Source organism: Cricetulus griseus, chromosome 3 (genome assembly GCF_003668045.3).
Source record: "Cricetulus griseus strain 17A/GY chromosome 3, alternate assembly CriGri-PICRH-1.0, whole genome shotgun sequence".
In the NCBI taxonomy this organism is placed as follows: domain Eukaryota; kingdom Metazoa; phylum Chordata; class Mammalia; order Rodentia; family Cricetidae; genus Cricetulus; species Cricetulus griseus.
The window spans coordinates 194420701-194443187 of record NC_048596.1 but is presented as its reverse complement, the minus strand read 5'-3'; the positions used below and the strand labels follow the sequence as shown (position 1 = coordinate 194443187).

The following is a 22487-nucleotide window of genomic DNA, read 5'->3' as shown; positions in this document are numbered from 1 at the left end:
ATTTACTATATATAAACTATATATAAACTGACATAATAAGACCACTACAAACGTAATATACTTGTATGAAAAATATGAACTGTGTTTTTACAGTAGGGGGAATCCATATTATTTGAATGGCAAGATGACTCGGTGAGCCAAAGGCCACTGCACTTGGCAGGGTTTCTTCACAAAAGCCTCCTTTTTGATCACCAGCTTGATTTCTTTAATTATCTCCCTCTTCCCTCCCCTCCCCCACCATAAAAAAATTGAAGGTAAAGTGTTTGGTCTCTCTGGAACTCCAATTTGAGACCTTTCTTTTGTTCTTTGATAGGAAACACCCAAATTACCCTCTTGGGGAACACAAACATCCATCTCAGCTGTGGCTTGAGTTCTATAATCAAAATGTGTTCCCAGGACTGGAGATAAAGCCAAGCAGATAAGCACTTGCTGTGCAAATACAAGGATCTGAGCCTGATCTTCAGCACCCACCTAAAAGTGTGGCTGTGTAGGCACATACTTGTAATCCCAGTGCTAGGGAGGCAGGATCCCTGGGTCTCTTTCTCCAGCCAGCCTAGGGTAACTGTAAGCCCTAAGCCCTAAGTCCTAGTGAGAGAGCCTGTCTCAAAATAACACGGTAGACAACAGCTGAGAAACAATGCCCAAGACTGACTTCTGGCTCTACACACACACACACACACACACACCAAAAGCACATGCACCCATGACCCCCACACACAAAAATTCACATATAACCACACAACATAAAAACATGTTCCCCAACAGTTCATGTCCTCATTCTTTTTCTTTCTGAGACAACCTTCTCTATCTCCCACAAATATGTCTTGCAGGTTTAACCCTGTGACTTCAATTCCATAAATTGGTGATTTTTTTCTTTTGAAGAAAAAATATTTCTCTATAATCCTTAAAGCAACTGGCTTCTTTAGAAACTCCCTCAGCAACTCCAAAGACACCATTTTAACTGAACCGAGTATTCTGAGAGAATTAGTAGAGGGAGAAAGCTGGCTTCATTTCACCCTTGATCTTTCCTTTTCTATTTTTGTAAAATTAAAGAGAAACCTGTAAACTCAGTTGGACAGAATTTGCTGGGTATTCAGTTTGGAAGTTAGTGGAGGATGCATATAATTCTAAAAGATGCTGCCTCGCCCATTTTAAAGAGCATTTTTGTACTTATTCATTTGGTATTTATTAAGTAGATTAAGGACAGTGCTGCAAGCTCTGAAAGACACAACTAAGTATGAAACTTAGGAAACGCCTTCCTGCACTTGCTATCAGAGCAGACAAAAATAAAAAGCACTGTGCAATTAGACACTGAAACTGTAAAGAAGCTTGATCATTTCCCCTTGGTGCAAGAGAAAGATGAAATATGACACGGCACTGAGAGGTGGGAAGGGTCTGAAAGGTGAAGAATGGGAAAGAGCGCTCCAGGCATTCTTTCAGCAGGAGAAGGCAGCCTGAGTACCCATCTCCATGCAAGGTAAATCTGGAGCATCTGGAGGGCTAGCAGGTGGGCCACTTTGACTACAGGAGACAAAATTCAGAACTATAAGACAGGGCTAAGAAGATGGAAGCTGAGGTTAAAAATCAAGTTTAGAAAGCCTTGACTGTCAAATCCTAACCTGTGTTTGAGTTTTGTCTCACAGAGAACCCAGTCTAAAGGCAACGAGGAAGACTAATGTAAAAGAATCTTGAAGATGGCCTGAGAATCTAAGCACACCCCTGCTTTCAGTCTTGCTTGCTCTTCCTCTGTGTCTCCACTCTACTCTCAGCCAGCATGACCTTGAACATGACACAGTTTTGTGTCACTTCAAAATGGACTCATTCTCTTGCTTATAATAGTTCAACACTTCACAGTGACTTTGAGGTAAAAAATCCTACCAACCTAATACATGGCCTTTAGGCTCTGGTCCTACCTTGCTCTCCAGACTGTATGTATGTATGTATGTATGTATGTATGTATGTATATGTATATATACTTTAAATTAGAAACAATCTTGTTTTATATATCAATCCCAGTTCCCTCTCCCTCCCATCCTCCCATGCCCCCCACTGGACAACCCCCCTCTCGCTATTCCATCCCCCATCTACTCCCCAGGGAGGGTGAGGCCTTGCATGGGGGATCATCAAAGTCTGTCACATCATTTGGGGCAGGGCCTAGGCCCTCCCCCATGTATTTAGGATGAGAGGGTATCCCTCCATGGGGGAATGGGCTCCCAAAGTCCATTCGTGCACTAGGGACAAATACTGGTTTCACCACAAGAAGCCCCATAGACTGCCCAGGCCTCCTGTCACTCACGTTCAAGAGGCCTGGTTCAGTCCTATGCTGGTTCCCCAGCTGTCTGGCTGGGGTCCATGAGCTCCCACTTGCTCAGGTCAGCTGTTTCTGTGGGTTTCCAGACTTGTTTCTCACACAACAGCATCATCCAGGCCCTTTCTATCAGACTGAAGGACTCTGTCCTGCCTTTACCTCTCCTCGGGCAACCTCCATAAGTCCTCTTAAGATCTCCTTAAGGTGTTGTTTCTCCAAACAAGTCTCTCAGAGCTCCTCGAATCCAAATCAAGTTTCCCAGAACAGCTCTTTGTTAACGAATTTAAATCCACAGCCTCATCTGGCACATCCTTGGGGGAGGGATTTTTTTGCCTAGCACCTACCAAAGAGCCAGAAATGTATTAGACACCAAAAAGTATTTGTTAAAGTAAAAAGATGGCAGAACAAAAAATGAAGCCAGTCATAAAATAGAATCATGTAGGCAGCACTTCAAGAACAGGCAAAACAATGACAGAGAACATAGTAAAAAGGCTAAATTGAAAGTGAACAAAACTAGCTCTCTCTCCCCAAATTAACCCAATCTGGTGAATCAGTGTAATGTTTTGGATAACAATATCCCCCATAGGTTCATGTGTTTCAACAACTCAATTGTCAGCAGTTTGTGGTTTAGGGGGAATGGCCTTGTTAAAGGAAGACTATGAACTGGGGTGGGGGAAGCTTTGAGAGCTTATGGTCCTGCTCTCCATGCCTCCCCATTGTGATGATGATGGACTCTGCAACAGTAAGCTCAAATAAACCTTCCCTCCTATAAGTCATAGTAGTCATGATGTTTTATCACACCAACAGAAAAATAACTAATACAATATAGTTATGCATATACACTAAATATACATATAAGTATATTTTATATGACTATATTATAAGTTCCATCTATCTTAGTAGTTTCCAAATCCTAACTGTTCCTTATTATCACCCAAGTAAGGGCTAGACAAATCAATTAAGCGCCTGCCCTACAATGAGGTCCTGAGCTCAGGCACAAGGGAGGGGAACATGGCTCAGTGGTGAATCTTTGCTGTGCAAGCACGTGAAGCTGAGTTCAAATCAGCAATAACAAAAAGTCAGGTGTTTTATGACACCAGTGCCATGAGGAAGCAGAGACAGGAAGATCTCTGGGGCTTTCTAGTCACTTGCTTAACTCCAGGTTTGGTCATATACCCTGTTTCAAAGGAGTAAGATGAAATTGATGGAACACCAGATGTCATCCACCAGTCTCCAAGTAAGCACACAGACACACAGGCACACAGGCACACAGGCACACACACAAACACAGACACAGACACACACAGACACACACACACACACACACACACACACACACACACACACACACACAATGCACACACAAAAGAATCGTCCTAGTTTGGTTTCTGTTCTGTGGTTTGAAAAAAAAAAGGAAGGAAGGAGGAAAGGAAGGAGAGAGGGAGGGAGGGAGGGAGGGAGGAAGGGAGGGTGGGAGGGAAGGAGGAAGGAAGGAAGAAAGAAAGGAGGAAGGAAGGAAACATTCTGATCAAAAGCAATCTGAGGATGAAAGTATTTGTTTCACTTACAAGTTTAAAGTCTGTCATCACTGGGAGAAGCCAAGGCAAGAACCAAAGCAGAGCCCATGAAAGAATGTTGCTTACTGGCTTGCTTCCTGCTTCTGCTCAGCTAGCTTCCTTATACAACCCAGGACCACCAGCCCAGGGGTGGCACTACCCACATCCAACAATTAACAATCAAGAAAAGGCCCCATAGGCACTGTCACAGGCCCATCTGATGGTAATTCCTCAACTGAGATTCTCCTCTTCCCAGGTGTGTCAACAAGAAGAGTTATCACAAGACTTATACAGGAAACCCATCTTTTTCTTTTTAACATGCTTTAATTTCCTTTGAATATTATGGTCATTCAAGTTCCATGGTCAAAGCATGTTTAGAAATTACTTATCCATATAACGTGTAAGTCCATGTCTATGCACAAGTAATTGACAGAACTTAATAAGTAACCTAATATGAGAGCAAAGGGATGCATTGCACTACTTAGGTTTTGAGGCTGGTTGTCCTGGATTCGAAATTTGCATGTAACAGGACAGGCAGCCAGCCAGCCAATACTTGTTTAATGAATGAATCAGGGAAACAGGAAGAGGGAACACATTCTTTGAGAAAAGACAGGTTTGATGTTGAATATACGCGTTTCCCAATCAACAATTAAATCCTTTGTCTTCTGGGACTCTCAACAGCACTCTCCCTTTCCTGCCTTAAGTGGGTGCCTGTCCTTGCCACTACCATTTGGACTAATATATGTAATGACTCTTCCTGGGGGAAGAGCAAGATTTTTCTTTGAAGCATTACTCTCCCCACGATGTGGTCTCGCTGGGACTATAAATCAGGTCCTACCCTAAATCAAGACAAAAGGAAACTCTCCTTGACTTTGAAATCGTGAGCAGTGTGTCCTAAGAGCAGAGAAATCCACTGGTGTTCATCCATTCTTACAGTGGCAGTTTACATTCATTTCTGTTTCCTAGATCCCTTGGTGGCCCCAGCTTATGCCATTTTTACCCTATCAATTCTATGAATATCCTAATAAATCTGCTTTGTACAAGTCACTTCAATACCTTGCAAACAAATGAACAGCAATATTAAGCAGTACTTAATATGCCAGCTCTGCCTTGAGTCACTGCAGAAAATCTTCCTCTTCTGGCCCCAGACTCATCCACTCTAGCTCCTGCACTGGGAAGGTGTATATTGCTCCAGACAGTTCTGAAATCAATGCTGCAAAAACAAAGGGGAGGAAGGATGAATGGGGAGAGGGGTCCTTTTCTTGATAGAACTCAGAACTGTGTGAAGACTCAAGATAATTCTGATAACAAAACAATGTTTTCTTAGTTGTATATAATCACAACAGGTTATTGAGTAGAACATCTATCTTGTGCTCTATAATTTAGTACCATCAAAAGATTAAGGAGTTATCTCCCCCTGTGGGGAGTAACTCAAAGCCACAATTACACTATTAGTCTTAAACCACTTCTCATGTATTACATTTTGAGAGGTAGGGCCTTTGGGTATTCATTTTAAGTATCTGCACTGTCAAAATTACAGAATATTTTTGAGTTGACTGGTTGATAACTTTGGGTTTTATCCCTCAAACAAGTGCTGAATAACTGACATAACATCAGTGTTTCAAGAAAAAAAATCAAAATATGGAGCTTTTAACTGCCTTTGCTGGTTGTTCACACGCTATTATATCTACCAATGTAGATGTTTTCCTATTCTTAACCCAAAACCACTCATCCTTCAAGAGTTAATTTAGATACCCTCCAGTTTTCTGGAGGTAGATGAGACTAAGTCACTTCTTCACCTCTGTTCTCACAGCACTTCTTTTGAGATGCCACACAGAGTTAGAAAGGAAGATAGTGGGTGCAAGGGCTTGTTTTTCACTTGGTACAAAGTTTTCAGTTTTGCAAGATGAGTGGATGACAGGCAGCAATGTTAGCACAGCCATGGGAATGACTGGGAGGCCCTTCCTTGGACTAACTCCACTCTTCTCATCTGTTTAAATGTTACATCATTTGGGGCATATTTTGCCTTTTCCGGGCCAGAGGGGCTCAGGTACCCTTGCTATGACATCTCTGCTCACCAAGTTCTTGCCACAACTGTAATCTACAGTTATGCCATTTATCACTTTTCTATGGCCACCATAACAAAGTACTACCAACTGGGTTGTGGGGGTACATTTATTTCTTACAGTTATGACCAAAGTGGTAGAAGCTTTGGCTTCTCCTGAGGCTTATTTCCTTGGCATACGGATGGCCATTTTTTTTTAGCATACACATCTCTGGTGTGCTCAGAAGTTTCCATCATATAACACATGGCTGGAGACATAGCTAAGTGGTAGGGCACTTGCCTGGTGTGTGGCTTTAGTTTTCATCTCCAACACAGAAAAAAAGAAAACAACAACAACAACATACCAGGCATACTGGATTTGGATTCACCCTAAAGGTCTTGGTTTTACTTAGTTGCCTCTTTATCTCCAAACACAGTCACACATTCTGATATAATGGGGGTTGGGACTTCAAAATATGAATGGAGGCATAAGTTGGCCACATGTGGTTAGGCCAGTAACAAGGTAACCGGTAGTAAACTGGGGGACGAGAACTTGGTTCTCATTTGATGAACTGCTAGGCTCTATTTTTCTCCTTTGGGGAACTGCTATGCTCTATTCTTCTCATCTGAGGAACTGTTATGTTCTCTTCTTTGTACACTTTACCTCCAAGTCTTAATACATCAGTATTTCCTTGACTTTCAAGACTTCCTTCCCACTTTCATCTGAAGAGGACCATCCTGGACTAAATTTAAAGTGACCCTAAAAGTCACTCACCACAATAGTTTTCTTTCTTCTGGAGTACTTACTACTTTTTAATGCACACAATGCCAGCTCCAAGAAAAGGTGGTAATGTGTTTTTAACCACTTGGTACTCTGCAATGTCTCACTCCCAGTTATGAGTAAATGTGTTTCTGTAACCACTTAACACATTATGTCTTTATTTACTCCACTGGGAAAACCTTCAGGGCTTTTAATATCCGGAATGCTTTATGAATCTCAGTTTTACCACCTCTCCAGCAGGTTGCTTAATACACGACAATGATGTGTTCTTCAGTGTTCTCACAAGGTACAGCACCCAGTTCAAAAAATGACGTCCACTGCATGCAAATTGCTAAATGTTACTCAGTGTCTTCCTGAAGTGTGGAACCTGAGAATGGCCTGGGGAAAAGTCTTCAGGGGGTGCAGTGAGCACTAAACGGAAAAGTACTAAAGCTACTACTGCATTTACAACTGTTTGCCTTAATATAGGCCTCAAGGGTTTTTTATTCTTAATAATTTAATTGCATTTGTTGTGAGGTGTGAGCATGTGTGAAGTCAAAGGACAACTTCCGTCCTTCCATCACGTGGATCCCAGGGATCAAACTCAAGTCCTCAGGCTTGGCAGCAAATGTCTTCACCCACTAAACCATCCCTGGCCCCTTCACAAGTTCTTTGTCGCCTTTCCTCGCGTGCAGCTCCTGCTAGCTCCTGTTTTTCTTCCTGTTTAAAAGGGAAATTCTCCAGGCTCAAAGATGCACAGCAAACAGGTGTATGTATATTTACCAGTTTTGTGTGCAGCGGTGCAACGGGGCATCGTCACTCCCAACACTGGGTTTGTGGCCACCTCCTGCAGGGAGTTCTAGAGAACGAGCTACCTAGGGAGCAAACCAGTAATGTTTTTAAAACTTTTAAACTCTGGCAGCAACCTCAGCGGCTTATCAGCAAGGGCCCTACAGACGGGGCGCTCAGGGGTCCCCTGGAGTCGCGGCGGCCCGGAGGCCCCGCCCACAGCTCCAGCGGCCTCCGGTTAATCTGCCTTCCTGAGGTAAACCCCCGCCCGCCTCCCGCGGCAGCCCGAGTTCTTACCACAGCGTCTTGGGGAGAGACGCGCTCCCATAGGAGCCGAGCGAGAAAAGCTAAAGCAACCATTGAGCACTCGGAACGTGGGCGGGGCAAGACCGGGTGCTGGGGTGGGGCAACGCGGCAGGGTGTGGCCAATAGGGGGTGGGGCAAAGGCTGAGGCGGGGCTAAGAGCTGCGGCGAGAGACGGCGACGTGGCGAGAGGAGGGGCACGTTTAGTGCCACGTCACGCTCAGCGCTTGACAGTGCGCAAGCGCCGTGGCTCCGGAGCCGCTGGAAAAGTACCCAACATGGCGTCTGAACGCAAGACTAAGTTATCCAAGAACCTGCTGCGCATGAAGGTGCGGGGGTTGGGGGTTGCTGGGGTGTCGGATGGGGCAGCTGAGCCCCGAGATGTCCCGAAGTGACTCGGGCCGAGGCGAAACGGGCAGACTGCACCCCAGATTGGCCCCGGATGGCCGCGGCCCGCGTATCCATCCATTCATTCGTTCAGCCTACCGGCCATTGGGCACCTGGGGTGAGATTATGATGAGGCAGACTCGCCTCAAGCCCGAAGCCCGTTGTGGGGACTGAGCTTGCACGAACGTAAGAACCTGCAGCGACTGCCGAAGTGTTAGGGCCGCCTGGGAACTTAGGCGTCTCGCGAGAAATGGTCCTTAAAAAGAAACCACGTGAAAGGATCTCAGGTAGTGTCCTGAACCAGGGTAAGTGAGTTCATAAGTCTGAGAGGGAGAAAAGAAAATTACAGACGTTTGCAAGAACAAAAGGCAGCTGGGACGTCTGAAAGGCAAGGGGCATAAAACTAGTCTGTAAAAATTAGTGGTCACTAGGAACTTTGTGATCCAGACTGAAGTTTTGTTCCCCGTTATCTCATGAGCAGTAAGGAAAGTGTTGAGCCCGGGAACAGTCTCATGAGTTGTTACCTATCAAAGCTACGAGAACTGTACTGTGGATAATAATTAATGAGAGAGAAGCCCAACCCCACAACACATAAACTTACAGGCAGAAAGACCAGCTAAAAGGTCCTGTGCTCTGGATGAAGGTTGTCATTGTGGTTGGAATGAAGAAAATTTTAAGTGGGGTGGAACGAATTGTCCATCAGCTTTTAAACAAAATCAAAATTTTAAAAGGTTTATGCTTATTTTTCTTTATGTATGCCTATAATATACACCATGTGTGTTCAGGTGTCTATGAAAGCCAGAAGAAAGTGTTGGAACCCCTGAAACTGGAGTTGTAAGCTGCTAGGTGTGGTTACTGAGACCTCTCTGCAAGAGCCAGAAGTCTTAGCCACTGAGCCAACTATCCAGCCACATGATTTTTAAATTTGAAATTGAACCAATTTGAACCAGCAGTAGTGGCTTGGTGGTACCCATTTGTAACCCCAATACTGTCAGCTGCTTAGCAAGTCTGTGGCCAGCTTGGACCAGACTAGAGACCCTGTCTCAAAGTGTCAAAAAGACGACAACAACAGAAACCTGAATGAACTTAACTACAGTCTGAAAAGGAGAGTGAGGTTAAAGTCACATTAATTAAGATGGGGGGGAAGCTAAATCTTAGGACTTACATAATAGTAATAGAACATATTTATTATCCTTCCTATATCCAGACATTGTTCTTGTTTCATATATAATAAACCACTTAATCCACATGGGAACATTTGAAGTAGCCACAGTCATTATCTCCATTGACACCTGAGGTATCTGAAACAGGAAGTAACAGCTAAAAAGACTGATCATCTGGCCCCAGAGTCTTTGCTGTAGTCTCTACCACCTGTCACTGAACGCACAGGTGGCACTTGACTTAAACGTCTCACTCAACAGTATTATAAAGATTATTTAACACGGGCAGCTGCCCTGCCTATGAAACGGTGTAGGTTAGCCACACAGTACACTGTAGAGTTTCTGTCATTTACCCCTAGGATGATGTGGCTTTCTGGGAGTGGTGCCCCATTGCCCCCACCACAGTGGAGTCCCCTGTTACATATGGCTAGCACAGGAAAAGGTCAGAATCTAAAGTACTGTTTCTGGTGTGTGGTATTAGATTCCCACCATCTTAAAGGTGGTTCATTAATCTAAACCTTTTTAAGGCGTGGGCTGTCAGTGAGAGCAGTGGCGTTTCCAAGAAAAGGAAATAAGGAATGAATGAGTCCTGTGTTGAGGGTCAGGGAGTAAACTTTCCCTGGAAGCTTTGAATGCAGTTGAGTTGTACTGCAGCTGGGAGTGAACAGAATGAGGATGGAGGGAGGGCAAGTTGCCCCTAATTTAGTTTGGCAAGTACTTCTTTCTGTGTGTGAGCAAAGTTTGAGTCTTTACCAGTTTAAGCAGTTTGTAATCATGCTGATTGCAGAGAATTAGAGCGGATCTAGGAAGCACTGAGTAGTCTTAGCTCTTGGAGTAAACCAAATGAGCCTGTGCTAAGCATACAGGGTGGACACTAAAGATCTGCCTCTGAGCTCGAAAATAATTAAAGCAATTATTTCCCCTCACCCAAGTGAACAAGATCCAACTGGACATGACAAGTGTGTGGGAGAGCATTACCCATGTTTTGTTTGTCTTAGCAGCTGTATTGACAACAACCTTGCTGGTGGGACAGGAGGTATTATGCACAACTACAGCAGTGTACTAGGAGAAGGCGTGGAACAGAGGTGCTTAGGGCCATTCAGGTAGAACTAATAAGGCAAGCATGAGAGCATTGGACATTTATTCCTGACTCACTTGTCTTCAGTACTTTTTAATTAAAATTTTAAAATTATTTTATGTGTATGAGCATTTTGCCTACATGTATGTCTGTACCACCTGAGTGCCTGGTACCCAAGGAGGCCAGAATAGGTTGTCAGGTCCCCTTGAACTAGAGTTACAGAGGGATGTGAGCCCCAATGTAGGTGCTAGGAGTCCAGCCTGTCTCCCCTGGAAAAGCAACCAGTACTCTTAACCACTAAACCATCTCTCCAGTCATATATATATTCATTCATATTCTTGTATGTGTGTCATAGCACATGTAGACACGTAGACAACTTACCAGTGTTGTTTCTCTTTCCAAGTGGGTTCTGAGGATCAAACTGAGGTTGTCAGCCTTGGAAACAAGTGCTGTTACCCCAGGACCGTCAGTATTCTTGAATTCATCTGGCTGGGCCATCTATTTAAGATGGAGTCATTTCTGGTGGGACAGAAGGATGTGGGTAGAAGGTTTGCCAGGGTGACGGTTTGGGTAAAGATGGTGCATTTTGGGTTCCTTTCTGAACCTTAGGACAGGACTTTGTGCTTTGTAAGGGACAAGATAGTAAATGTTCTAGACTTGTAGGCCAGTGAGGACCCATGTACTACTGAGCTCTGCCATTACTGCCCAGAACTGAATCAGCATGACTGCTACGGTAAACTGTAGACCATAGAGAGCCACCCTGAGGGCTGTGGTTTCCCAGAGTCTGCTCTGGACCCTCAGTTTTGAGTGAGGGGAATGAAATAGCAAGATCTAAAGTCTGTCCTAAGACTGTGAAGTCAAAATTGAACTTCTTCCTAAACCTAGATGTGCTTTATTCACAGCCATATTGTGTTCTGTTCTCTCTATCCAAGGTAGATATGTGTGACTGTGTACCTTAAAGTTTCTGGTGAGGAAAAATGGAAGATATAGGGCAGTTAGGATTACACCAGGAATGTAGGGGCAACCTTGAACCACAAGGGAATCTGGAAAGCTAAAACAAGTCCAGGTTCATTGATATTCAGAGGACTGTTACTGAACTAGTCTGCTAGGTGGCCTGTGTACCCATGGTACAGATGAGCTAGGACACTGACACAGTTCGGTTTTGTTTGGCAGTTCATGCAAAGAGGCCTGGACTCGGAAACCAAGAAACAGCTAGAAGAGGAGGAAAAGAAGATGATCAGCGATGAGCACTGGTACCTGGATTTGCCAGAGTTCAAGGAGAAAGAGTAGGTTTACTGGGGTTTGTAACCGTGGTTTGGGAAGCCCGGTAAAGCTGACTCATCCTTCTAGTGCAGTGCTTCCTTTTCTTCTAAAAACTATTAATCTGTGTGTGTTCCACATGGACTCAAACAAAGGCCCAAAGATGGGTTATTATACCGTCAGGCCTCACCAGCTTTGTTTCTGTAACTGTCCTTCGGTAGGCCAAGGGATGTGTGTTTGTTTGTATCAGTACTACACTGAATACCGTTCATGTCACAAACATTGCTATATTGGTAGTCTATCCTAAACTAAGCATTTCATTTCCCTTAGTTAATAAATACAGAAACCCAAGCATACCCAGCATCATTGTGTCCTTTGCTGTTGAGGAATTGGAGCTTAAGAGAGTTGTTTTTCCCAGAGCCAACTGCCTGGAGGGACAGAAGCTGGGTAATACCTAAGGTAGTTTTTGTTCTGCTTCCAAACCTGTCTAATACATGAAAGAGTCTTGAGTTGGACAGTGGTAGATTCACCTCATCTTTTTGTCTAAATCCTGCAAGTTGTGTTGCATTTTAGCTTGTTCATTTTCTTACCTCAGTATGGTATATTATTTACTTACACTTTTGTTAAAATGACTGAACATTTTACCTACTGTTTTTAGATACATATTTGTCTTTCCCTTTTCCCCTTGTTAATTTGCAGTTTAGTTAGCTGTGTTGTTGTTCTTTTTATTTTATTTTTTTTACTTTATCTAGTCCTTTGGGATGGTGACATATTCTTCTGGGAAGAGAAAGTCCAGATTCCCAAGAAAAGTGACTTTTTTAATCTGTGTGCTTCTTACAGGCTCTAACTATTAATCAAGATGAAAAGTTTCCAAAAGATAATATGCATAGGAGTGGGCTTAGGGGGAGGGAGTAGCATATGAAACCTGGAGGTAGTATACATAGGAGTGTGCAGGGGGCTAACACAGATGACAAGGCCAAGGATAGTGTGAAGAAAAGTATTCAGGGGACTGCACAGACAGGAGCCAAGGAACAGTGTAAACAGGAGTGTGCAGGGGGATTAGCACAGATGATGAGCCTAGGGACAGTGTGACCAGGAGTATGCAGAGGGGACTAGTATTGATGAGGAACAGTCATTTTATGTGTTGGTTGAGTTTGCACAGTCTTCTAGTTATTTACCAAAGGGTAAGACAGTTCTGCCTCATTTGGGATATGTTTTTTTGTTTTTTTGTTTTTTTCTAATACAACATACTGGTCTCAGAAAATAACTTTTGGGTTTCCTTTCCTGGGTAAATAAGGCATAAATAACTTCGCCATCTTATTCCTGTGACATGGAGGGAAGCTGTGAGGTAAGTGCATGGTATAGGAGCTAATTCTGTGCTGGAGGGCACAGGCAGCCCAGGGGATCCCAGAACCTCAGCCTCCATTTCCTTTCCTTGTGTTATTTGATGGGTTGAATAGAAGTGCTGAGAGCAGATGTCTCAGAAAAGCACTGGCTTGTCCATTCCAGGTACAGCCTGCTATGTGTTTTGGCAGATGCGTCTCATCAGCAGGGTTAGTTTCTTTTCCCTAGTTAACTAAGGGCAAGTTATATTTTTGCTGTTTAATTTTAAAAAGATGATTACTGTTTTCTGTTAAAATGTCAGGAATTACTTTAATTTCTGAACATGAAAGCCATCTATTTTTTTGTGTGTGTCAGGAGAGAAAGAGGTCTTGAACTCCCAGTCTTCCGGCCTGGGCCTACTGAGTGCTGAGATTGTAGACATGTGCCAGTTCCATGATTTTTTATTAATAATTTGTGGCTATATTCATAAAAATTGTTAAAGTATATTGTTTAAGTGTCTTTGACTTGGGCCATCGGTCAGTTGCTAAGTATTCATACCTCCTTGTTTTCCCAGTTTGTATAAAGTTGATAATACTCCATTGTTTCTTCTGGAGTGCTGACCATATTTTCAGCAGTGAAGCGGTCTGGGGTCTGAAGTATTCTTATCCAGAAGATTTTTCATTAAGGAAGTCAGATCTTTGTTCTTTAGTAGATACAGGACTGTACTCTGTCTTTGAAGCAAGGTCTTACTCTGCAGCCCATGCTAGTCTCTAAACTCAGCCTTCCTGCTTCAGCCTCCAGGTCATGGTGTCCCCATCTTGCCCATGGCATTTTCCTTCCTCAGACTGTTTTTTTTTTTTTTTTTCTTGATTGTAGAATTCATATCTGCTACTTTCCTGCAGTTTTCACTTAAAATTCAGTTTCATGATTGTTTCTTTTGCATTCATATTTTCATTGAAATTCTGAATCATGTTTCATAAATGTATATTTATAATACATTTATAATTATTTTTTTTCTTTTTTAATTTGAATTAGAACCAAGATTGTTTTACATGTCAATCCCAGTTCCTCTCCCTCCCCTACAACCCACCCCCCAACTAAAACCCTATCTATCACATATCCTTTCTGCTCCCCCTGGAGGGTGAGGCCTTCCATAGGGTGTCATCAGAGTCTCTCGTGGCCCACCCCCACCCCACCCCCCGTGTGTCTTGGCTCAGGGAGTATCCCTCTATGTAGAATGGGCTCCCAAAATCCACACCTATGCTAGGGATAAGTACTGAACTACCACAGGAGGTCCCGTAGATTTCCGAGATTTCCTCACAGAAACCCATGTTCCTGGGGTCTGGATCAGTTCCATGCTGGTATTCCAGCTATCAGTCTGGGAACCAAGAGCTCCCCGATGTTCAGGTCAGCTATTTCTGTGGGGTTCACCAGCCTGGTCTTGACCCCTTTGCTCATCACTCATCCTCTGCTATTGGATTCCAGTTCAGTTCAGTGATTAGTTGTGGGTGTGTGCTTCTACTTCCACCAGCTGCTGGATGAGGGCTATCGGGTGGCATATAAGTCAGTCATCAATCTCATTATCAGGGGAGGGCATTTAAGGTAGCCTCTCCTCTGTTGCTTAGATGGTTAGCTGGTGTCATCTTTGTAGATCTCCAGACATTTCCCTAGTGCCTGATTTCTCTATAACCCTAAAATGTCTCCCTCTATTATGGTATCTCCATTCTTGTTTCTTCAATTCTTCCTTCGACCTTTCTTCCCGCTCATGTCTTCCTCACCCCTCCTCTCCCCTTCTCATTCTCCTAGTTCCCTCCCCCCTCTTCCCGAGCTCCCAATCTGCTCAGAAGATCTTGACCCTTTCCCCTTCTCCAGGGGACCATGTATATCTCTCTTAGGGTCCTCCTTGTTTACTAGCTTCTCTGGCAGTGTGGATTGTAGGCTGGTAATCTTTACTCTATGTCTGAAATCCACATATGAGTGATTACATACCATGTTTCTCTTTTTGTGATTGGGTTACCTCACTCAGAATGGTTTCTTCTAGTTCCATCCATTTTCCTGCAAATTTCAAGATTCCATTGTTTTTTTCTGCTGAGTAGTACTCCATTGTGTAAATGTACCACATTTTCTCTATCCATTCTTCAGTTGAGGGGCATCTAGGTTGCTTCCAGTTTCTGGCTATTACAAATAGTGCTGCTATGAACATCGTTGAACAGATGTCCTTGTTGTATGAATGTGCTTCTTTTGGGTATATGCCTAAGAGTAGAATTGCTGGATCTTGTGGTGGACTGATTCCCATTTTCTTGAGAAGTCACCATACTGATTTCCAAAGTGGCTGTACAAGTTGGTACTCCCACCAGCAGTGAAGGAGTGTTCCCCTTTCTCCACATCTTCTCCAGCATAAACTGTCATTGGTGTTTTTGATTTTAGCCATTCTGATAGGAGTAAGATGGTATCTCAGAGTTGTTTTGATTTGCATTTCCCTGATGGCTAAGGATGTTGAACATTTTCTTATGTGTCTTCAGCTATTTTTGATTCCTCTATTGAGAACTATCTATTTAGTTCTGTACCCCACTTTTTAACTGGATTGCTTCGTGTTTTGGAGACTAGCTTCTTGAGTTCTTTGTATATTTTAGAGATCAGCCCTCTGATCAGCAGTCTGTGGGCTGCCATTTTGTCTTGCTGACTGTCTCCTTTGCTTTACAGAAGCTTCTCAGTTTCAGGAGGTCCCATTTATCAATTGTTGATCTCAGTGTCTGTGCTACTGGTCTAATGTTCAGGAAGCAGTCTCCTGTTCCAATTAATTCAAGGGTATTTTCCACTTTGTCTTCTAATAGGTTCAGTGTGGCTGGACATTTATAATTATTAAACTACTTTTTCCCTAACTCCACTATCTCTATTTTTCCTGCTCCGTTGCATGTCTAGTGATTTGTGTGTGAGGGTGACTATTGCTGATTCTCTGAATTGTTTTCATTAATGAAGTGTTGGATTTTGTTCCACTAGACAACTGACTGACATGCCAGGAAGCTTACTGTTGGTTACAGTGGTTTTTTTCATCTTTGCTCTAGGTAAATTAGCCACACTCAGGGTTTGGGCCTTCCTGCTGGGTATAATAGGGACTCTCTTGATCTCTTCTCTGACTGGACAGACCTCAGGTAGCCCCCTGTTCCTTGCAGGTTGCAGTGTTTGTTGTATGTATATAGCTGAACACAATTTATTTCCCAAATACTGTAGGCTAGAAAATGCACCTGCCCCAGATAATAAATACCCCGGGTACATTCTAGATAGGAATTTTTTCTGGCATGCTAGTCTGGTTTTCATTACTGTAATGAAGTGCTTGAGGCTGTGCAGCCTAAGAAGGAGAGAGATCATCTATCTCACAGTTCTGGAGCATCAAGGGCATGGCACTGGTATCACCTCAGCTCTATCAAGAGCCTTGTGTGGAAGGATCTCTGTTAGTCAGAGGTGGCAACTTGAGGCAGGAAGCCAGAGACTCAGGTCAGGCCCGGGCTTTTATGATGCCTGCTGTCATGAGAGTGAACTCAAGAAACCAGGTTGTTGTTTTTTGTTTTTTTTTCTTCCCTGAGTGCAGTGTCCCTGGTGATTTCCCACTAGGCCCCACATCTTAAAGGTTCCATCACTCACATGGCCATGGCCTCACTGGAGACCAGGCCTCTACCACATGGACCCTTGGAGGACCAACTGTAACCCTTGTAACAGGAACCAAGGAGAAAGAAACCGTTGACCACAGAGGCCAGAGATAATTGTACTGGGGAGGTGGGGGTGGGTACAGTTCTGCTCCAGCCTTGGTTTTGCACATGTCTCCGGAATGATCTGGAGTCAGTCACGGGATTTATGCTGTGAGAGCCTAAGTTTACAGCAGCTTAAGCTGCCAACTTTGAGGTAATCATCACAGTGGCCACAAAAGGCTGTTGCACTAGAGCACTGGCCTCCGCTGAGCATCTGGTCATTAGCTGTGAACTCACCCTGTGACTGTGCAACTTAATATTCAGCTAGAGATTCATAGAGACCTGCATTTCTCAGATTCCATTGTCATCCTGACCCATGTATTCCAGCCACCTCTGTGGTCCTGAACTTGGGTTTGCCTCTCCAATTCGGCAAGGCTAGCCTCTGTTCTGCTCCCTGCTCCCAATGGAAAACTTGCTTCACTTGGCATTTCTTTACAGTTGTCACAGCCCAATGCTTTCAGTAGTTCATTATGGAAATATTTGTGTTCAGTTTTGTCTTATTGGCTATTGTGATGCTGAGTGTGATTCCTCCCTCTGTCACCTGGAATGGGATGACCTGTGTTTTTGCCCCTGTGTGGTATAAATATTTTCTTTTTCTGACATCATGTCTGTACCAGGATGCCCAGGAGAACAGAGGTTCTTTCCTTCCTAGGTGTTTCCAGCCCCTGGACACACCTGTGTGTGTTTGTTAGCATTGGCTGATGGGGGTAGTTCTTGATGAGAACCAGAGCAGGACCCCAAGAAAGAGTCCAAGGCCAGACCTATTCTGGCTTGCTGGATTTGGGTCACTCTCAGAGACAGAAATCCTGGCATCTGTTCCCCGGAGTGGTTGTGTCTGTGCTTTCACCTGCCAAGTGCCTCAGCAACTGCAGTTTGTTTTGTGGCATCATTTCTGGTCCTGCTGGTCCAGCTTTCCTGATATCTCAAGCCTCTTCTCTGCAGAAGATTAAGACATTGAGACCAGTCTTCAGTCTTTAGTGTTCATAGCCAGGAGCTCCACCCAGTCATACCTTCTGTGAGAGCTGCCCAGGCCTGCTGTTTCCTCCCTGCCCTGTGTTTTGATTGTTGTTCTCTCCTGGATATTTAATGAGCACTTGGGGTTGTACAAGAGTCAGGTATTAGGCTGGGCATTGGTGGCGCTCGCCTTTAATCTCAGCACTCGGGAGGCAGAGGCAGGCAGATCTCTGTAAGTTCAGGACCAGCCTGGTCTACCGAGTGAATTTCAGGACAGGCTCCAAAGTAATACAGAGAAACCCTGTCTTGAAAAACCAAAAAAAAAAAAAAAAAGTCAGGTATTTTGTTTCTGCTTTGGAAGGTTCAAGTTTATCGAGAATTCCTGATGTGTGTTGTAATTACTTGCAGAGATTAGAGGAAGTCGTGCCTAAACCCATGGCTCTCATCTCCTAGTGCCCTTGCTGGCTGGATCAGCTTTTACTTCTAACCCTGTTTAGAGATCTCACTGTGCTCTTGCTCCCTGTGAGACCAGGAGCATGGATTTCCATGCAGGCTTGACCTCTGCTTCTGCACTTGGTTGTAAGCAAATACACTGTTAATAGGGGCTTCTTATCCTGCTCAGGAGTTTCATCATAGAAGAGCAGAGCTTCTCACTATGTGAAGATCTTCTCTATGGAAGGATGTCATTCAGAGGATTTAATCCTGAAGTTGAGGTATTAAAGATAATTGCTTCAAATTTTAAAATTTTTTTACAATTGAATTTTTTCCCTGCCAATAATTGAGCTTCAGTCTCTCCCCACCAGGTACCATTTCTCCTCATTATATGAAAAATAACAAGTCTTGAAATATTGCCATAGCTATTTAAAGAAATTGCAGCGTGGCAGTCTGGTTTTATGGAAGAATTGAGTGGGTAATTTAATATAGCGGTGTGCAGTCGCTGATGCTGCCACTGTGTTAGTTTCAACTCAGTCTTTTACAGGAGTGTCACGACTATTCATACGATGCTGTTATGAGAAGTTATTTTCCAGCATGTGTAAATGTCTTTTTCTTAATGGAAAAATGCTATTTTAAAATGCTATCATTTGACTTAGTAATGGACGGGTCTTAATCCAAGCTGTTAAATAGATTGCTTTTTTTTTTTTTTTTTTTTTTTTTTTTTTTTTTGTGAATCCCTTGGAAAGTCTGTTTGGAAAATAAATGTTCACCTTGTGACTGGGCTATTGCTTTAATCTCCTGACTTGGCGTCACAGAAAAGCAGGCCTTTACTTTGTCACATTTACAAGACCTCTTGTGTCCATGTTGGGAGCCCTCCTGTGGATTGGTCCACACAGATGTGTGCCGTAAAGCTTTTTTTTTTTTTTTTAAGATTTATTTATTTATTTATCATGTATGCAGTGCGTGCCAGAAAAGGGCACCAGATCTCATTACAGATGTCTGTGAGCCACCATGTGGTGGCTGGGAATTGAACTCAGGACCTCTGGAAGATCAGTCAGTGCTCCTAACCCCTGAGCCATCTCTCCAGCCCCATGTGCCGTAAAGCTTTAACTCGTGCCACTTCAGCCACAGTTCTTCAAGCGAGGCAGTGACACTGGGGCTCGGTCATATGCTGGCTGTCCTGGGTGTTAAAGGGTGACTTAGCTTTGGCCTCCACCCTCTAATGTAGTAGCGCACATGCTTCCTTCAACTCAGCGGTGATGACGAAGCGTCTCTGGCCATTGTCATCTGTCCCCTAATGGGTAAAATGTCCCCAAATGAGAATCACTTTTCTGAATGCCTCTGAAAAAACACAGTCACCTAAGCCTGAAGTTTATTTAAAGATGGAGAGTTGGTTGGGGGAGGGCAGTATTCTTGTTTAGGAAATATGTGTAGAATGTACATTATAACTAAAGTATAATCAAATAACCATGTTTGGGTTAGTACTCATTTTCTCTGCCCCAGCCTCCTTTAAGCTTTAAATGGACAGGAGACTGAGACAAAAGGAAAGAAACATTTGGGGTTTATGAATCTGTTCAAAGAATGGGGTTTAGGTGGGCAAGCCCCCAAAAGTGCCTCCTCAGTGGGAAAGTTCAGGTGTAACACCTCAGAATTTGGTATGAGAAATGGTAAAATAAAAATGACCAGAATCACTGGACTCCCACATAGATTCTGTTCTCTCTCAGAGAGGTTTTCATCAGTCCTGTGTGTGTGTCTGTGAAGGCCTGCTTTCTCAGCCCCCCTTTGTTACACAGAAACTATTGTTTGTCAGAAAATCACAGTTATCAGTAGGGTTGTGAGAGAAAGATGAAGAAGTACTTGGGGACATTGAGATACACTGTCCACCCTGAAGTGTTGCAGAATCTTCTGTTGTTTTACTTTTTCTTTCCCCATTCACTGTTAGCTGTGTGCCCCTTTATTATGAGTGACAGGTAGGGTGTGTGAAGTAAATAACGGCTTACCTGACACCGAGCCAGCTGTTCTTAGGACTCCCAGCTGGTGCTGCTGGCAATTGTGGCATGAAGCTTTGCACAGAACCCCTCGTGAGTTTTATCTAGCCTCGCAAGGGGTTCCGTGGCTAAGTTTCACTGTCAGAAGACGACCTTGACACCAGCCAACCCCAGGCCTCCCTGATGGCCAGCACTGGTGTATTTTTCAGAAGTTAATGCTTCAGATGAATTCTAAGAACAAAGCAGTGGCAGAAGAAGAGGAGACAGTGGAGGTGGATGTGTCAGATGAAGAAATGGCGAGAAGGTAACTATGCTCTCGGAGCTGTTGTAGCAGTGTCCTGACTGCACGGTCTGCGGAGCTTTAAACCTAGTGCACGGTGGGGAGATGTGCACACTGCCTGCTCCTGATGGCCCCAGTGGCTTCATGCTGGGGCACACTGGCCATGAGGGCTTCATTCCATTGCTGCCTCTGGTGACTATAAACGTGCCTCTCAGTTTGTTTGGGGGAAGCAGAAACAAAACCAGCAGAGAGTTTAATCATCCATAGCCAGCTGTGTGGATTTTTAACTCACACAATCTCTTTTCATCATAAATTTTGTTTTTCTTGTTGTATTTGGCTTGATGCTTTTGGCAAGCCTTGATTCCTACTTTTTTATTTGAAATTAAATTGTGCTGTGTATCATCCTAACAGATATGAGACTTTGGTGGGAACAATTGGAAAAAAGTTTGCCAAGAAGAGGGACCGAGCCAATTACGAAGAAGATGAAAATGGAAATATAAAACCCATTAAAACAAAGAAGATGTTCTTAAAGCCCCAAGATTAAAATGGATGCCTAGGATACAGCAGCTGCCTGTGAGCACACCATAGTTTGAAGTCATCCTTGTGGTGTCTGTATGGTTAATACTCCAATGTTTACCTGTAAAGAAATGCATAATTTTGAAAATATGCTGTTCTTGAGACAGATGTGTAATGGATGTTATACATCCTTTTAATGATATTCTTGAGGGTCTTCAAATGTGTGGGCACATGCCGCTCCCTAGATTTTTGACCTGACTTTGATTTGTGTGTATGTCCACACAGTCAGGACACATATGAACAGCTCTCTAGTTATTGTCCTGGAATGACTGTTAGAAACTAATTATTGCCATTGTTTCAACTGCCTTTATATTTATAATCTACTTTTTGAATCATGTCAAGCCAATTCATACATTCACTTTGGACTCAAATATTTGAGAACTTTACAGAAGTGACTCACCAGGACCAGATATGCCTCTCCAACCTGAACTGTCTGCATGCTGCTGGGTCTTTCTCATCTATGGTAGTGTGGTTTTTGTTTATTTAACGCAGTCACTTGGGATATTTTTCTAACATTCTGAAATAAACATCTGTTTTCGTATACTTTACTGTTTTTTGTACTTTGAAACAATTTTAATTTTACTTAGTAATCAACCTTATGCAAATAATAACTTATAAAGACTGACCATTAATTGAGAATATACTGAGATGTAAGATTAAACCACAAAAGGTTTCATTGTGTCTGTTAAGAACAATTACCATTTCTTAGGGTACAGCTCAGTAGAATTTAATACTGACTCATCCTGTGTTAAGTATATCAGCACATGGAATTATGTGTACATCTGTCTGTGTGGAGGTGAATGCTGAGGACTTCTGACATTTTGTTAGCAGTGATAAGTAAAGGACTTGCCTTTCTCTGGATCTCTGTAGACTCCATCTGTTGTTTGGCCTCAGTTCTGTGAGTTACGTGTTGACTTTGCCATCCAGTCAAGAATACTCAGGTAGGCCTATGACCAAAGAGATATAGTGAGTCTCCTAGAAACTGATCCTGTACCAGCTGGGATTCTGTTCACTTTGAAGATACTTTTTGTACCACAGACATTTGCAGTTTATTAAGTTGAAATAAAGATGAATTTCTTATGGCAGTGGGTTGAGTTATATTTAGAAGCATTGTTTGTGTGTCAGCTGTGTGTTCCAGGGTTATCTGTAGCAGATACTGAGCTCTGCCTTCTCAAATTCAAATTTTCCCCCTGTATATGGTGGTCCTCGGGTATGGGGGAAGGCTCTATTTTAGTTCTGGGGGATACCCACATCTGAGAATGCATAAGCACCTAATAGACAGTGGTACAGTGTGTGCACCATCCCCAGATTGAAAACAGTGCTGAATCCAGCACAGATGTAGAAATCATCCTTATGCTATGTTGTTTGGATCATAACAAGAAAGTCAACACCTTCAACACAGGCACAACTTTCATCCCTGAATTGTTTGTTTTGAGACAAGGCCTACTATGTGGACCTGGCTGGTCTGGAACTTGCTCTGGAAACCAGGCTGGCTTCAAACTCACAAAGATCTGCCTGCCTCTTCCTCCCCAATGCTGGA

At 43.4% G+C, this 22487-nt stretch overlaps 1 protein-coding gene and 1 long non-coding RNA gene across 3 annotated transcripts in view; one reads left to right on the top strand and one right to left on the bottom strand.

Moving 5' to 3' along the window:
- The window catches only part of LOC118238324, a 61036-nt gene extending 53157 nt beyond the window's left edge, over positions 1-7879 (bottom strand). The window contains exons 1-3 of one of the 2 annotated variants that reach the window (XR_004769292.1): positions 7755-7879; positions 7452-7543; positions 4921-5077 (exon numbers count right to left, since the gene is read on the bottom strand). This is a non-coding gene — a long non-coding RNA (uncharacterized LOC118238324). Of the gene's footprint in view, positions 1-4029; positions 5078-7451; positions 7544-7754 lie in introns of those variants that run through there. The other variant, XR_004769291.1, reaches the window with a different exon arrangement.
- Positions 7880-7931: 52 nt separating this feature from the next.
- Mphosph6 (M-phase phosphoprotein 6) lies at positions 7932-22032 on the top strand. Its single transcript, XM_027410775.2, has 5 exons — positions 7932-8089; positions 11559-11671; positions 18291-18381; positions 20301-20395; positions 20783-22032. Exons 1-5 carry the CDS (start codon positions 8039-8041, stop codon positions 20913-20915), a joined length of 483 nt encoding a protein of 160 aa, XP_027266576.1. The 5' UTR covers positions 7932-8038; the 3' UTR covers positions 20916-22032.
- Positions 22033-22487: the final 455 nt, after the last annotated feature.